Source organism: Varanus komodoensis, unplaced genomic scaffold (genome assembly GCF_004798865.1).
Source record: "Varanus komodoensis strain SLA01 unplaced genomic scaffold, ASM479886v1 scaffold8, whole genome shotgun sequence".
Taxonomy (NCBI): domain Eukaryota; kingdom Metazoa; phylum Chordata; class Lepidosauria; order Squamata; family Varanidae; genus Varanus; species Varanus komodoensis.
In genome coordinates, this window is record NW_025336481.1 from 6,463,324 (window position 1) to 6,481,765 (window position 18,442).

Here is an 18,442-nt window from a genome sequence, read left to right on the forward strand (position 1 = left end):
AGCTTTTATTCCCAGGTTGGCTTAACGGAGATGGATAGCATGCCAAAAGATCACTCAGTCTATCCATCTAGCAAAGTTACATGCTCAAGGCATTGTACAATAAACTCGAGCGGAGAAGTCATCATTAAAACAACCATAAAACAGGCCTTTAACTCCATCCCCAGGGAGATACATATGGCCTCATTTGGTGCTTAGAAATCATTAGCTGATGCTCTGTACGTGCTTAAGTTTAATTTTGATACTCTTATTTTTGCAATCTTGTAAGCTGCTTTGTGAGGGTTGTGCAACTGGAGTGGTGACTTTAATTTCTTTTAAAGCAATACATAAAAATAAAACAGCCTCCTGAAACCAGTTATCACAGAGTCAAAACATCTTTATTTATTATGATCCACTACAAACTTGCAATATAGGTCTACTACCTACATACCACAAGATCCGTACCATTTATATCATCTCTTGAATCATGACAGAAAAGAATATGAGCCAGTCCCCTACTTATCTGATTTAAAGAATCAACTGCAATTTTCGCTGGTGTGTGTTGCTGCATGGTTTTTTTTGAGCACTGCCAGTTCAGAAGTTCAGCGATGTTTCAGCAGGGTGCTACTAATAAAAAATGCTGACATTGCACTCAGTGGCAAGACTGTTTAAGGGCTTAATCCTGTACATGTGCAGACAGGTGAATGCAGGGAGCTGTAGGGCCTTTTTCTAGCTAAACATGCATAAAATTGCATCTTAAGTGTTATGCAAAAAGCTGCAAAAATACTTCTCCTCAAGTTAAATGACCAAGACTACCAACAGAATGGGGCGATTCCTTCGCTTATTGCAAAAGATGGGGAGAGTCCGCTCTACCAGAATTTTTCCAAAGTACAAACACACGAAATATCTCCTTTTACCCCTCAATCCATGCGCCACAGTCCTCCCCTTTTCCCTCATTGGGTAAGGAACTAGAAGGTTACAGTTTTTCCATCTGCCTACTTCCTGTCTCTCATCTCATCCCACGACATTTATTTATTTATTTATTTATTTATTTATTTATTTATTTATTTATTTATTAAAACATTTTCATGCCACCCCATTCGCCGAAGCCTCGGGGCGGCTTACAACAATAAATTAAAAGTAATTATAATATAAATTACAATAAATGTAAACATTAAATTAAAAATACAAAAATACAATATAAAATAAGCCGCCCTGGCCAGATAAAATCTAGTAATACTAACAGTTAAAATGCCACTTAATACATACATTTACATACATCACATGTGCATTATAGTTAGCCCATTGTCCATTAAAGGTGTGTAAGTAAATGTTCATCACCCTATTACGCCCGTGTGCTTATAACTACAAGTTCACTAGTTCACTCCTTTCTGACTTCACCTTGCCCTAGGACCACTTATCTCATAAAACGCCTGGGGGATCAGATAGGAAGTAGCACACTTTCTTTCAAGCCAGTTAGCTTTTTCTCCCCTCCACATTCCTTCAAACAGGCGTCATGGCTTGGCTATTGGCTTCTTCGCTTCTCAGTCACTGAGCTTCTTCCTTCATAAGCTACCAAGCATTTTGTCTATCAAGCATGGAATTAGCAAGAGAGACTTTACAGTTAAAAACATACTCCAAAGCATCAACTCCGTTCATAATTGTATTATTAGGACCAGATCAAAATTCCAAACCACTAAGATTTGTTGGACTCATGCTCTGGATAGATATGTTATACCACAACAGCAAAAGGCTATTTCTTTTTAATTTTGTGGAAAAAGAGGAGGAGGAGTTACTTTCTGCTGATCCATTTTAAAATATTATATATTATGCATGTCCATGTGTAGAGTCGTCTCTTGGGTTGTTGGAAAAGAGTGTTTGCTATGACCATCATATTCTCTTGACAAAATTCTACCAGCCTGTGCCCTGCTTCATTTTATACTCCAAGGCCAAACTTGCCTGTTATTCCGGTTATCTTTTGGCTTCCTACTTTAGCATTCCAATCCCCCATGATGATAAGGACATCATTTTTTGGAGTTAATTCTAGAAGGTGTTGTAGGTCTTCATAGAACTGGTCCACTTCAGCCTCTTCAGCACCAGTGGTTGGGGCATAGGCTTGGACTACTGTGATCGAATGGTTTGCCTTGGATTCGAACTGAGATCATTCTGTCATTTTGGAGGTTGTATCCCAGTACTGCTTTTCCTACTCTTTTGTTGACTATGAAGGCAACTCCATTTCTTCTGAGGGATTCTTGCCTGCAGTAGTATACCTGATGGTCATCTGAATTAAATTCACCCATTCCTGTCCATTTTAGTTCACTGATTCCTAAAATGTTGATGTTCAGTCTTGTCATCTCGTTTGACCATGTCCAGCTTGCCTTGATTCATGGATCTTACATTCTAGGTTCCTATGGAGTATAGATCTTTGCAGCATCGGACTCTCCTTTCACCACCAGATGCATCTGCAACTGAGAGTCCTTTCGGCTTTGACCCAGTCGCTTCATTCTTTCTGGCGCTACTAGTACTAGCCCTCTGCTCTTCCCCAGTAGCATATTGGACACCTTCCGACCTGAGGGGCTCATCTTCCGGCGTCATATCTTTTTGCCTTTTGGTACTGTCCATGGGGTTTTCATGGCAAAGATACTGGAGTGGGTTAGGAGTCTTTTAAAGAGATATTTAGGGTTAGGGGGCTGGGCTAGACCCCCCCGTAACCCTATCTATCCTTCTCCCACCCTATGCCTGGGCTCTTGACACAACTTTTTGTAAGACATGAAAATTTGGGTGGCGCTATGAGTACCTGGTCTCCTAAATGATACTGTGGGTGGGGACTGTTTCACCTTTCATTCTGTGCCCCCCGCCCCCAAATCCCTGGTTCATGACTTGAGAGATAGAAGGAAATGTTAGAGGCTGTTTTTATCCAGTTAGGTTACATTCCTATGCATCTTTAGATAGAAAACGATCCAGTGAGTCCCAGCATGATAAGGGAACACTGGAAGTTGTAGCACATTTGTCTACCTAAACTTGCATCGGATTGTGGCCCTACACAGGTGAGAGGGAAGCCTAATCTGGAGACTCTTGCTATTCTGGCTGACCAAGGGTAACTGACAACTTACCTAGAAGTAAGTCCCATTAAGTTCAATACAGATTGTAGCATTGCAGCTGAAATACATTTATGCAAGAGTTTTTGCTAAAACGTTATCTGGCCCCTTTAACCTCCTTTTACTTACGACTTATCTTTTTAGAAGGTTGCAGGGGGTGTGATCTGGCTAAAAGGCAGGCTCCTTCTCAGCCCAGTAATTCAAGCACTCCACATTGATTCATCCCTATCTATGTATCTACTTACAATTCAAGACAAAATTCGTCTGCAGCACTGCAATGCATGGGCCTCCCCTGGGTGGGGAGTGCCAGAGGGTTAATACTATTATCAAAAAAGGCCTGCACATCTCTCTTTCCATATTCTAAATATATCTTCCGTTTCTCTATATTATTTATGGCTTTTTTGTTCCTACTTCATTAGACGAGCGTGGAAAAATGGGCAGAAGCTGTCTGTCAGAAGAGTTATTTTTAAAACCCAATATTGTCTATTGCAAAAGTTGGGGAAGGCCGGTCTTCTTGCCCAGTGCCGGATTTGTAGGGTCTCAGGGCCACATGCCAAGATGGTTCTGCTAATGAGCTCCATGTACTACAAGAAGACACACTACTTGGAAGAACAGATGAAGAGCGCTTCTGGATCAGACGCAAGGACCATCTAGTCCGAGATGGGGGTATTTATTTATTTATTAACAATATTTATACCCCATCCTTTACGAGATGTCCCAGGATGGCTTACAACAATGCATAAGTCACGACAAAATACAGCATAACAGAACAAACATAACTGAGCATAACAATGTTAAAACCTAATTGAAATAATTAAATATTAAAATTATGGGCAAAGAAAAAGGTTTTTGCCTGGCACTGAAAAGAATATAATGTCGGTGCCTGGCGAACCTCTCTGGGGACCCACCAGTTGGGGTGCCACCTCAGAGAAGGCCCTCCTCCAGGTGTTCATGCTCCTAACCTCCTTCAGGGAGGGTTCCTGGAGCAGGGCCTCTGCCTCAGCTCTTAAGGAAGAAGACGTTCCTTCAGGTATCCTGGTCCCAAGCCATTTCTCAGTGACCAGACAGATGCCGAAGGGAAATCCATAGCCCTTTCCTGTTTGCCGTAACAGCCAACCTCAAAGGGAAGATTGCTATTGCGACGTGGAGGTTCCAGGCACTCGTTTTTCCTCCTCCGATCTGTCTAATTCCTTAAAGCATCTGAGCTCATAGCCACCATTGCCTCTTGTGGAAGCACATCCCGCAAATGAGCGTGTCGAGAAGTATTTCCTTTTATCTGTCCTGAATCTACTCCCAGTGAGCTTCATTGCTGACCCCATGAATAGAAAATACTCTGACTCATGTTTGAGCTCTGTACAGAAACAGCTCCTGACTATGTACAAATAGTACAAATTGTTCTGGTGCCACAACTGCACACTTTCTAGTGCACGGTGGTCCAACTTTTCGTACCTTGAGGGCCACATGAGGAGTTTGACACAGAACCCGAGGGCTGTGCAATGAACTGCGTTTTCACAGAGGCTGATGCAACCCTGAGAGATCACAGGCAGATGCTTCTCCCACCGGGGCGCAAGCACAATGACTGCTCCTCTGGGGTGGCCCACCCCTTTCTTAATTTAAATTATTTAATTTAATATTCACAATTAATATATTTAATTAACCATTAAATGAGAGAGGAAAGCGCTGCTTCATTTGAAGATTTTAGGACTAACTGAATGGAAGAAAGGCACTGGGGCCTGTGATCTCTGCAGGGGTCGCAGCAGCTGCTTCTCCCACCGGGCGCAGGCACAATGACTGCTCCTCTGGGGTGGCCCATCCCTCTCTTCTGGGTTCTCCTGCCCAGAAACCCTCCCATGTGACCACCGCAGCCCATCATCCCTCCCGGAACTGGTGTGCTGAGCCTTTTGCGCCTGAGCTGAGGAATTCTCCGCACCAGGCCCTGCCCACGCCTGTGACGACTGCAGGGGTGCTCAGCTCGCGAGCACCTTGGTGGTCCTCGTCCGGAGCAGCGTGGGGCACGCTGGGGGTCGCTCTCATGAGGCCGCCGGCCCAGCCCGCTGTCTTCCTGAGCCTCGGGAAGAGAGCGGGACAGCTGGTGGCCTCAGGAGACCCTGCCGCAACCACGCTCATGGTTGGACTGGGGGGCACTGGGGGGGGGGTCCCAGCAGCAAGAGGGCTGCAGAACAAGGCCTTGGGGGCTGCATGGCCCCACCCACCACCCACCCTGGTCTAGTGGGTGGCACATGGGGAGAATCAATCCAAACTAGACAGGGATGGCTACATGATGACTAGTGTGTAGTGTGTCACACTCCAGGACTAGTGTCAGACTTTGACTGGGGGAGACCTGGGTTTGGATTCCCAGCTTGCGTCTGGAGCTTGTTCGATGATCTTGAGTGAGCGCCAGTTCCTTGGCTGGTTTCCCTCAAAGAGCTATTGATCAAATTATATCAGTATACATATATTCCACTTGTTTTCTGTCATGAGACAGCATGCATAGGATTCCACCTGTGTCATCTTCCTTGTCACCCCACACACGCCTCCTCCCAAATCTACACAAACCAGAGTTCCTCAGAGCAGGTTAACACATTAATTAAAAATGGTTTTGAGATGTGCAGAACCACGCAGCCTCCTCCCCTCTTAATTGCCTGCTCCTGGAACTGCAGAGATCATTTGCTAAAGCATATTATTATTACACTAGGTGTTTTGTAAGTTGTTTATTTTTTATTACAGTAGTAGTTATATACTACCCCATGGCCCAGCGGGCTCTCTTTCAAGTTGTTTCTCTCAAGTTGTTGCAGCGACTGCTTCATTAGAGGCAAAACTGCCGTTCTTATGTGTTGTGTCCAACTTATGGCCACCCCCATGAATGAGAGCCCTCCAAAATATCTCTTTCACAGGCCTGCTTTTTTCTTGTAAGCTGAAGGCTGTGGCTTCCTTTATCCAATTAATCCATCTCATATTTGCTCTTCTTCTTCCAACTTCCCCTAACATTATCATCTTCTCCAGTGAGTTGGGCCTTCTCATGAGATGTCTGAAGTGCATTTCAAAAGAATGCTGCAGCATTCCCCAGAAGCGGCCTTCTCCCACCTGCTGTTTTGGACAACTCCCAGCATTCCTGGCAATTGGCCATTTTGGCTGGAGCTAATGGAAGTTCAAGTCCAAAACATCTGGAGGGAAAGCTGCCCCAAACTGACAGGGAACATACACAATTTAGATCTTTGCTTCTAAGAGGAATTAACATTATTTGCTATAGAGAAAAGGGAAAACATTAAACCTATAAAACTTACTTGACAAGTTTGTGAAGACACTGAGAAGCTGTAGAATTCATAAGTCTCTTTGGGGACCAGTTTCAGTTGCAAAGTTCGTAAATCTAGCCTTCTGCTGTGCATCAAAATATACTGAAAACTTTTTTAACTTCAGTATTATCTACCAGCATATACATCTGCAAAGTATACATAATGCTGGTCCTGAACCATCTGTACTGGCTTCCAATTGAAGTTAGAAACATAGAAACTGAGCAAGTCAGAAGGCTCCTCCCGAGCCATCTAATCTGACCCCAGCTCCAGCCGGCTCCGCTCACGACATGCCCACCACGTGCATGTCCAGTCTTATCTTCAAACACCCTCACCGATGGGGCCTCAGCAATCTCCTGTGGAAGCCCATTCCATACCCTCGGGGTCCTGTCAGGAAGTGCTTCCTGGCATCTAAGTGGAACCTGGGTTCCCAGAGCTTTGCTCCCTTGGAGCGCGTCCTGCCTTCCTCCGCAAGGGAGAACAGGTCCCTACCCACCTCCATGTGACACCCCCTCGCATACCTGTATGTTGCCAACAGATCCCCTCAGAGTCTCTTCTCCTCCAGGCTGAAGAGACCCAGTTCTCTCAGTCTCACCTCATACGGCATCCCCTGCAAACCAGCCACCAATTGAAGTTCAGGCTAAATTTAAGGTGCTAGTGATGACATACAAAACCGTAAATGGTTTAGGGCCAGGGTATCTGAAGGAGCATCTCCTTCAGTATATACCTGCCTGGCCCCTAAGATCTGGAGTGAAGGTGCTTCTTTGGGAGCTCTCTTTGAAGGTGATCAGAAGAGTGACTACCTGGAGAAGGGCCTTTTCCATAGTGGCACCCCAACTATAATGGGCTCCCCAAAGAGCTGCACCTGTCAGCAACACTTTTCATTTCGGTTCCAGACCAAACTTTTTTTATTTCCCCAGCATTTTAAAATTAGTATTGTTTTTAATATTGATTTTATATATTGCTGTGACACGGTTTTATCAATGCCTTGAGAAACTAAAGGGTGGGACACAAAAATTTAAAATAACGTGGTTTTTTTCCCCCACTCAAGGCTAAATATCATGAAGGTCACATTCTATGCTCAAGCTGTTGTATGCTGTAACTATTAATAATTCAAAGGTGTTTATTTTTCAAAACAACCTTGCTTAATTTGTGACTCATTCAGGAATGGATGCCCACGCTTTTGCAATATTTTGGTTTCTTTCTTTCTCCTCTCCCCTTTTTTTGATGGTGGGGGAACCATATTGCAAGCCAAAGGTAGCAGGTCATGACTTAGGGACAATCAAGACATCAGTGAAGGAGGGATGACGAGTCAAGAGCACTGAAGCACCTTACGGTTAACCTTTTACTCCTGATAGAGCCCATGAGTGCTTTGTACACAAAACAGAAACATCCTATGCAACCAAGATTTCCCGGTTACTTCAGTGTAGAGGGCAGTTCTGCACTTGCATTCCTTAGTATGGCCTGTAGTTTCTCCACTACTAAAACCAATTGAGAACCCTTGTGTACAAGGCGCTCTGCACGGGAGCCTTCCCCAAGGGCAATGATTGGGCAACAGCCTAAAAAACGTATTAGAGTTAGAAGTCTTCTTTTTAGACAAACCCCCTTATCCCATACCACATCCTCTGTGGAACTCAAGTGCACAAAACAACATACTATGGATTTCATCACTTAACACTACAGGCTGATGCAAGTGCTCATTCTAATTCTAATGTTCACATATGACAGAGAAAAGCCTACACAGGTTTTATTATGTCATCTTTTTATATGAACTAGGCTTTAATCCATAAGCTGGAATACAGGAAAGATTGATTCTTGTTTGTGCATGTCTCTGAAATAAGCTTGGTATATAAAGTACATCTTTCTCTTATTTATTAAGAGGAGAGGCATTGCAACGTAACATGGGACAGATCTCTTTTATTGAGTAGCCAAGATAAACACAGAAGTATTAATGGGTAGGTGTTTAGCCATCATCATTCCTCTGCTTGTTTTGTTTTCCTTATAAAATATAGGTTTTTCAACTGCACCAAAACAGGACGGAGCAATTTTATTTCTGATCATCCACATCAGTTTTTAATGAGTTTGCATATACATCCCAAACATTTAAAACTATTTTTGAAGTAGAATCATTTGAGGAAGTTGCAATTTTCAATGTTAAAGCCATGTAAGCACTCCTGGCAAAAATTAAGCTTTGTAAAAAAAAGAAATTAAATAATGAATACAAAATACGATTTATATTATCATCTCAGGCAAATGCCTCCCATTCAAGTGATTTCTGACTTTAATGGAAGTACCTACACTTGCGACTCTGCAAGGGAGAAATTCATACAATACGGCAAGGACCCGTTTCTCCTGCTCTTACCAGTTTGTGCTTGAATCTTCCCTTATACATAGAGTATTTAACATTAAGCATTCAACACACTATAAAAGATGCTTAATACACCATTAAAGATGTTTAACGTCATTATATCTATACTTTTTGTTTTTAATGGCAGCTCTTCTCCCCAAACAAGCGGAAACTGTGTTTCCAGGAGACAAAATGGATCATAATTGAAGCAAAGAATGCTTTGTCTTCATTTGCAGATCATCTGTATTTTGTATGTCACATTTTTGTAATGTTTACTGGCATTTAATACCATGAATTCGCAGAGACCAATAATCCACTAAGACACTATAGCTATTATCCAGTGTCATGTGAGAATGCCTACCCCGTGCAACAGGCCCCCTCTTCTCCATCGGCAGCCCTCTGTGCCTCCCCCGCCCACTCCTACTATCTGTTCAGGAGGATTCTGCAACCATTCACAGCAAATTTGGCAGGTTGCAACGGGGAGACAGAATTGGTTCTGCCAGTGGCGTCTGTTGTGCAGGTAGATGAACACGGCTGACTGCAACCCTACTGTGATCACCAAAATTAGAAACTGTAACACCACACACAATAGTAATGCAGATGAATTCAGCCGTTCAGCCTCATTTCCACAAATGGTAGTTCCAGGACTGAGGTTTAATATGAAGTCTGTAAATACAGCATGTAAAAGAATGCCACTTCTGGATTTACTTAGCAAACACACAGGTTGCAAAGCTGCCAGTCTTCCTCTCGTCCCAAAATTCTGAGGATAAAGGCACTGTTTAGCTCCTTTCTGCTGACCAGCAAGCCTTCTGTTCTGACAGGAGACAAACTCATCCTTACTGTACAAAGCCTGTTATCACCCCCTTTTCCCTTTATGCTAAGCAGACTCTGCAAACATTTTTTCTACCCATGGTCCTGTCTTGTTTCAGCACTGCTTATGTTCTGCGCCGTTTTGCAGCACTTGGACTAGAAGGATTGCTATTTGCATTTAAGACTTTCTCAGTGACTCGGTTCCGCTTTCTCTTATCGGCGCCTTCTTTGGATCCAGATTCAGAAGAGCTCCTCTCTTTCTCTTTATTGCTTGGTTTTTCTGCTGCTTTTGCCAGGCTTCCCAGAGATGCATACACTGAAACAGAATTTAGACAAACGATCATGACTCGGATAACATCACATCAGGGCCACAAACAAAGACAGAACTCAGTGCAGGTAGTGGGCTTATGCCAGTCCTGAATGTACAGCCTGGTGCTCACCAGATGCCTTGGATTTCAGCTTCCATCTTCCCTAGTCAGCACAGCCAGTGGTCAGGGGCAGTGGGAGCTGCAGTCGAAAATATCTGGAGGGCATCAGGTTGAGGAAGGATGCTATTGCTTCACAGGTAGAACTATTTTCTATTTGACCAATCCTTCAAGCAGCCAAAGGGTCAGCTTGATGGACTGCAAGCTCCGGGTGTGTGGTTTCTGTGATTCCCAACCCTGACAAGTAGGCAAGTTTGTTCTTTGCTCATGCAAGTCCTTTGCCAGAGGGTGGCGCCCCACCTATGGAATGTGCTCCCCAGAAAGGTCTGCCTGGCACCGTCATTTGTTTTTCGGCGCCAGGCTAAGACCTTTTTATTTCAACAATATTTTAATAACTTTTAATATTACTATAGGTTTTAATTTGCAGCCGGAATGAATCGGGTTTTTAATTTGTATAATCTGTATTTTTTGTATTATATTTATTTATGTAAGCCGTCCCGAGGCGTTACGCGATGGGACGGCATACAAAAACTCTAAATAAATAAATAAATCTCAAATACTAGGAACTGCAGTGCCTGAAATTATAAGCAGCTGAATGCTGGGTAAGTGAAACACTGTGATTGGAGTCCCTGGCAGTACCATCATCCTGCTTTTCGAAGGATTGTTTCTCACATTCCTAGTTCAAATAATGCAGCTTCAGCTTCTACCAAGCGAGAGAACTACCCTCTGCAGGGGAATCCCCATTGATCAGGTATGTTTCTGAGGCAGTAGCATCTTGAGAACAATGAAAAAATGGTGGAGGCTCTGGGGCAACACCCCCCCCCCCCAAATCTTGGAGATCTTGCTGGGAGAAGTGGGATTTCAGCCCCCCATTTGGCAAGCGGCACTCACTCTGGGGCTTTTAAAGCACCTGACAGGTCAGGTCTGTCAGCTATCAGATGCTTCAAGAGGAATGTGGTAGTGGGGGAGACCGACTCATTCGCACCCTTGGGGGGCAACAGACAGGCTGGGTGCTTGGTCAGCTCTGCCAGCAGAGGCCATCCTCCCAGCCAGCCCAGGTCCCCACTGCTGTCCATACAGCACTGCAACCACATGCGGTTGCGCACAGCTGACAATCGAAATACAATGTATGATTTCCAAATATTTCCGAACATTAATTTGGTTATCTAAAAAAAAACTAACCATCCCAAGCAGCCTCTCCAAGGTCCCACTTGTGACCCTTGGAAGGCCTGCTTGGAGATGGGTACACTGGGATCACAAAAGTTGGCTTGAAATGCCAAAGAAATCTCAAGAAAAGGGCTTTTTAAAATGATTGGCAGGCTGAAAATAGGTTACAGCAACAGCAGCGGTCATTGCTGGGAGGGAACCCTTGGTGCTCCCACCAGGTCCCCCGAGACACTCATGCAAGGGGAAGTGGGAGCGCACCCATCCTCCGGGCTTGTGCCACACTGGGTTGCCATACTGTGCAGACCTCCCGCTGGTTCAAGTGTTGACAGCCCTCCATAGGATGTTCAGATGAAAATGAGAAGCCAAGCACAGGATCATCTGCATACCTGCGATGCTCAACCCAAACCTCCGGACAGCTTCCCCCAGCAATTCCATGTGGATGTTAAAAAGGATGGGGGACAAGATGGAACCTTGGGCCAATACAAATCCTCCCGCACCACCTTAGGACGCTGCTACGCCAATGGGCTGGAACCACTTTACCACCACGCCTCCTAAACCCAACACAGAGAAATGATCCAGAAGGATACCATGTGCAGTGGCAATGAAAGCTGCCAAGAGAGGTCGGAGTATGTCCGCTGGCTCTGACACTGCATTCCAGAGATCTTTAGCTGCCGAAATGACCATGAAGAGTGTGCCTGAATGTATCCTCAGGGCGATTTCAGAGGGAAGGTTTCCAAAGTTAAGCCTGCACATGACTCCCAAAAGCCACAGCGGACTATCAAGCAAAACACTGTGGCAGGGACCAGTAGGATCAGACCAGGGGTCACAGTCCAGAAGACTGCTGCACAAACCAATCTCCGCAACCACACGTTCGAACTCATGGCATGCTTCTCCCCACCTTTGGTTTAACATTACATCAACCTTTGGAAAAATGGCTGCATTTATCAATCCCGTAGCAGTCACTCTCCCAGGATAGGCTACTGCAAGTTAGGAGACATATCTGGCACCATGCCCCACATGTGATGTGGTTGAAAACCAGGGTTCAGAGCCCTGGAGAAGTGATACAGTCTTAGAGAGGACACGGTTTTCATGTGCTAAAATTACCATCTTCAGGACCTGCATGTGATTCCATCTCTTCTTTTATTTCTTCTTTCACATCATCTTCAATCATCACCTTACCTGTGGGAATAGATTAGGAGAGAAGTGAAGGCACTGGCACACATTCTCTTTCTTCTGGTAAATTTTGCAAGATTTCCTAAGTATACTCAGGGCAACAGCCTCCAATGGATAATTCAGCATCTACCAACCACTACCCACGCCCCCCGTTACCTACTTTCAGTCCATTTGAGGAGGAAAACAAGCCTGTTTAAAGCAGAAGCCGGAGCAGGCAACTTAGGTTCCAATCACATGCATGTTTGCACAAAAGAAGGGACTACAACTCCCTTCCCAGCCATGCTGGGGATTCTAGGACATTTTTCTGACTATGCATGCATATGATTGCACCATCATGTAGAAATATGCAAAGACAGGCCAAGGAAGTCATCATGTAAACAGGGATGGTGTTTTTACTTCAAAGGAGTCAAATATAAATACACAAAATTTTAAATCTTGGGAATATGCCCCCCAGCCCCCAGGCATTAAACATTTCAGCTATTCAGAGCTGGTCCAAGACATCTTTCTACCTGAGGCAAAATACAAGACTAAATCCTTCTCCGCTTCCATGTATAGAAACTGAACAGCACTGGTACTTAAAATGACCTTCAAAGTGGGCAGCACCCTCCACTGCAGCTGAGGACCCAAGGCTAGCTCAGGGCTGACAAGGAAGGCCTCGCGGCACCCACAGCTCTGCCTTCCAACAACTTGCTACTGCTCTCTGCACTTTGCCACCTGAGACTACGGCCCCACTCTGCCTTAGGGCTGGCCCTGCAACCATGGTAAATTACTGCTACCATCAATGATGCAAGGTTACTAGATTAATTTATGACTATTGCAAATTCCAAAAGCTGAGTCATGGTGTGTGCATTTTAAATCAAATTCTCTTCCTAGCAGTGGATGATGGAATTATACGGAAGGCAAACAGGAAAAGAGAATCATTGTAAAAAGCAGTTCTGAGAGCTAAGGTATATAAAAGAGGGCTATAGGGCCATCCGGTCCACCCCACTGCTCCACTTCCATATGTGGTCACCCATCTAGCTGCAGGCCCGCACCTCTCCAGCTTAGCAAACATGCTGGCTTGATGTACAGCTGTGCAGATGGTGTATTTATTATGGCTTCACCCTGTCATTAGCACTGTTTACACATCACTATCCTTTTTTCTTGCAAACTTGTTATCAGTCCCTCTTTCTTGCATTCCCAAAGCTGGTTCTCAGCTATGTGGTTTTTGTTCAGAAGAAACCAAAGCAACACATTCTGTTTATTTATTTTAAATTTTTCTATACCATCTACAATTCCACAGAAAATCTTTAGATGGCTTATATCAATAAAAACCAAAACGATTTATAGAACCTGATTAAAATAGAATTAAATCAGACATATATATATATATATATATATATATATATATATATATATATAAAACAGCTAACATACTGGTTGAATGAAAAGGTCTGGCAACAGAAAGAATAGAGTGTTGACATCAGCTGAATCCTTCTGGGGAGCATATTCAAGGTGCCACAACTGAGAAGGCCATTCTCCTTGAAATTGCCTACCTCACCTCCTTCAATGAGGGCTCCATAAAAGATCTTAAGGTATATGGACAGGTATATATTGAAGGAAGCACTTCTTTAGATAAGCAGGCCCTAAACTGTTTAGGAGTTTATATGTTATTGTCAACACCTTAAATTAGACCCAGACTTCAATTGGGAGCCAGTGCAGATGATACAGGACTGGTGTTTCTAGAAACCTTACGGGCTAATGTAACACAAAGTCATTCAAACAAATTCATTTCTATATAATGGTAGCCCAGCTGGATCACTGCCTTGAGCTCAGACCAGCTACAACAGTAAAATCCAGTCTGTTCCATATAATCAAAACAATTACGCTTAGGGCCTTGTCCTTCCCAACTTGACTCCCTATTTTAAATGAATATCTATTGAAAATATGTATAGGCCACCTTTTAGTTTAACCCCCCATAATCCTTTATTGTTCATTAATGATTATCATAATTCCTTATTATTGCAATCTGACCTTTGAGAACACTTTTATTAACTTCACTTTTTTTCTTAAATAGAAGCATTAAAAAAGGATGGATTTGAACATTGAGGAAGCAATCTTTGCGTTCCCGTTCTCCGGCCTTGCATATTTTGCTAGATGGGCTTTCAGCTGTAACTTTTTGTCACAACCAGCAGTGGTGCTTCGGAAGGAGGTTGGCAGAGGCTCAGGATAACTTGCATCCTGGCTCTCCAGTCTCCTTTCCCTGGCTTCCAGAACATCCCCTTGCCCAGTCTTGAAGACTGAATGCCTTGGAGGGCAGCCACTGCGATTCTTTCCATGCCAGCTGCCAGGGGACACGGTCAGATCTCCAATCCTGCTTCTGAGATCAAAGCACTTCCTCTGCTCTACTGTTTTTAGGGTGCAAATGGTTTTTATTATGAAGTTTTACTGTTCTGTATTGTATAGTGCTGTGACAAGTTTTAGTCTTTTCATACCTCTTACACACCGCCCTGGTCTCTGTCAGGAAGAAGGGAGATCTAAAAAATATTTTAATACCACTACCCTAGACATATCAACTCAGAAATAAGCCCCACCGAGTTTAGTAAAGCTAAATATTCTCTCTCTCACACACATACACACACATTAACTGCTCTTACATCTCACCTTCTTTTACCTCTTGAATAATTTCTTCAGGAAGGATGAAATTTTTCTCCGAATTGGGAAATGGAAGAATCTCAGATTCATGCTTAGACATTAAAAATATTTAAAGCATTTGGTTATGCAACAATTCAAATTTTCTAAAGAAATGCATAATTAAGATTGTGATAATTACTAATTGATTACTAAAGTTCACTGAACCTCAACAAGTTAAAGAGAATTGGAAAAAGAATCCTACAATTATTTAATCTACATCTATTTCAAGTACCACACATACAAAGTCCCTACTTAATTTTTAATGCAATGCTTCAACATATGTGATTTAGAAAGACCCTGCAAGGACAGAGTGTGTATCAATTAGAATGTTCAATGTTCAGAAGGTAGTTTACTTCTTGCCATATTAGATGACATGGTATTAAAGAAACATGTTGAGCAAAGCATGTAACTAGCGTGGGGAGTTCAGAGTAAAATGTTAAGATTATTATCTCTAATGCTGAAAGGATGAGAGAGATTTTCTGTTATGATTGTTTGGTATCATCCAATGATGCTATCAATGTACATCTTCTCTGAAGGTTTGTAATTCTCTCCCTCCTCACTGTTTTGATGGACACCTCCCCTGGATAGGGGCATTTGGTCAGCTGAGTGATACCAACTGCATACAACCCAGACTGTGTATATGCACTGGCTGCAAGAAATGCGTGCTCCTGGCAGCAGGCTTTTGGAGATGTTGCATAACACAAGCCATGCAAGCTGAATCAAAGCTGCCAGGCACAGAGCCCCGGACCAAATATGATCATGGTCTCTTGCATGTCTCACTGGGCTCCGTGGGGCTTACCTTTGAGCAGACATATAGGACTGCACTGAAACAGGCTGGGCCATGAAAAAGTATCAAGATCAAACATCCCCTGTGCTATATACATGATTACAGTGTTGTTACAAAAACTGTTGTTAGGTCTCACAGTCGGGAGTAGGTGCAGATCAAATGAAACCTTAGCATCAACCACTGTAGTCACTGCAGATTAACCTGCTACCATACCTGTCTTCCAGTGTCATACAGTACATTGCCACACACTGAATGGGCCAGGGATCTGTGGATTACCAGCACCAGGGCCACCAAGCTCGGTTTTCTGTCAGGTAACACTCACCAGTGCCTGCATGTCATACATGGTGCTCAAGTGGTCCCAAATGACTTTGGAAGAAATCTGCCTTCCGATATTCTGACTAAACTTATCTCGTATACAGATCATGTGAAAATGGCGATTCACACCTGATTGTGGGGAAGGAGGAAAAGAAATAAGGGAACTTAATTTTGCCTTATTGGAAAATCCAATTAAGTAAATGTAGGTGATTGCTTTACACAAGAACACTTCACAACATACAGGAGAACAATAAAATGACAGAGTTAGAAGTACCCCCCACACAAGAGGAAAATGAAGTATAATGCAACCCTAATGCAACCACAATGATCAATGTGAAATCTTCCCTGATTTGCTTTGTCCAAAAATGTACAGTGCCACGGAGGATCAATAAGGCACGCCTATAAAACAGCCGCTCATCAGCATGTGTGTGGCAAGTTAGGAATGGCCTTCATAAATCTCTGTGTGGGTGCGAGTGGTAGGGAAGAGTCACAGAAGTGCAGGTGCACCTGGGAGGTGAAAACACACCTCAGGACTACAGCAGAGAAATCAGGAAAAGGCTGCTGTGATCCTTGGGCAAGAATACGGAAAGGATGGGGATTTCACTTGTAGGGGCTGCTGAGAACTGAGGAAAGGCTGAGAGGGCAGAGTAAGGAATGCAGGAACCACGCTGCACAGGTAAGTGCTTGACTGACGAGTCAGTTTAGCCGAGAATCCATGTGGGCTATGGAAACAGTGCAGGGCTGTTTGCTGCATCACGCAACCCCAGCCACTGACTGGCACCAATAGCTCTCAAAAGTTTCAGGAAGGAGTTTCTCCAGCCCTGCCTGGAGCTACCAGAGATCAAATCTGACATCTTCAGCTAGCAAATCATGTTCCCCGGAAGTGAGCTACAGCCCCTTTGTTAACATTGGGCACGTTACAGACAGGGATGGGGGGTGGGGGCAGGATCTGCACTCATGCCCACCTTTCCCCCCCAGTAGGAGTCCTGACAAGAGCAGAATAAATGCCTTCATAAGACTTCTGTTGGACGTTGAGATTGTACTCTCCCAAGCAGATATCTGTCCTCTTGCTCTCTATAAAACACCATGCATACTGATGGTGCTATACAAAATAAAATAAAATATACTCCCACTCAACAAGTCTACAACAACTAAGACACATCAGACTGTAAGCTCCTCAGGGCAGGGCCCTATCTTCATGTTGCGGCTGTCCTGACACACCATCACGCACTGGGATAGTGGCAGATGGACCAAAAAGGAGATTAAGGCTGCAAGCCTAAATAGTTGCTAGGGTCTTAGAATAAAATCCTGTTCATGTCTAGACAGAATGAAAATCCTACAGTTCCTAACATTCCCCTATGCTGGCAGTTGCAGGACTCTGTGGTAGAACATTTCTCGTAGACCATGCACAGAACTGCACTTAAGAAACCAGATAACCACGCAAGTGCATGACTTTATTAAGGGTGCAATCCTATGCACATCTAGCCTGAAAAAGGGCCTACAGCTGCCAGCATTTGGGAGTTGTAGGCTCTGTTTTCCAGTTAAACATGAATGGATTTACCCTAAGCTGAATACTATGGAAATTATTTCCGAGCTAGCAAATGGAGTTGCGGCTGAAACGCTCAGAAAATGCCTTCAAGTGCATTTTCTCATGCCATGCCATGCCATGCCATGCCATGCCATGCCATGCCATGCCATGCTCTTAGCCATTCGGCCTAGGAGCAAGAAACCCCATTCCTATTCCGATTCCCAGCGGCGCAGCAGAGAGACCGTTACCAACAACGGACAACGCCACATTTAAAATCCCATGTCGAGGCGAGTCATCGCGAGCAGCCGGCCCGGGGCGGCAAATGCGAAAGGAGGGCGCGGGAAAGGGCCTCTGGGCGGCCTCGTGAGGAAGGCGAGCTGCCCGCCTGCGGGCCCGCCGAAGAGCTTTCCATCCGCCGGCACCCCCCGGGCGCCCCTCGCGCCTGTCCTCGGGCCGCGGCGCCACGCGAGGCCGAGGCGCGCGCTGGGCCTACCCTCCTCCGCCTTCTCTCACCGACGGGCTTGTGGCCCAGCATGGCGTGAAAGAGGCACACCTCCACCTCGGGGCTCCACACCACGGGCAGCGGCGGCGCCACGGGCAGCGGCGGCGGAGGCGGCGGCGGGGCCGCCGCGGTTGCCATCGCCGCCGCCGCCGCCGCCGAGGAGACGCTCGCCGCCGCCGCCTCCTCCTCAGACGCCGCCGCTTGCAGGACGGGCTCGGCCACGGCCGACACGGACACGGCGCCGGCCGCGGGGCAAGCGGGCCTCACGTCCGTCCCCGCCGCCGCCAGCGCCGCCGCCCCGGCCGAGCTCTCGGCTTCGCCCATCGCCGCCGCCGCCGAGCGCGGGCGAGC

The 18,442-nt window shown here is 45.0% G+C and overlaps 1 protein-coding gene across 1 annotated transcript; it reads right to left on the reverse strand.

The window, feature by feature from the left end:
• Nucleotides 1-8,261: 8,261 nt before the first annotated feature.
• LOC123036139 (MRG domain binding protein) lies at nucleotides 8,262-18,415 on the reverse strand. The gene is made up of 5 exons (XM_044455156.1): nucleotides 18,103-18,415; nucleotides 16,069-16,190; nucleotides 14,930-15,011; nucleotides 12,218-12,292; nucleotides 8,262-9,837 (listed from the first exon to the last, which is right to left on the reverse strand). The coding sequence occupies exons 1-5, from the start codon at nucleotides 18,413-18,415 to the stop codon at nucleotides 9,647-9,649; spliced, it is 783 nt and encodes a 260-aa protein (XP_044311091.1). The 3' UTR covers nucleotides 8,262-9,646.
• Nucleotides 18,416-18,442: the final 27 nt, after the last annotated feature.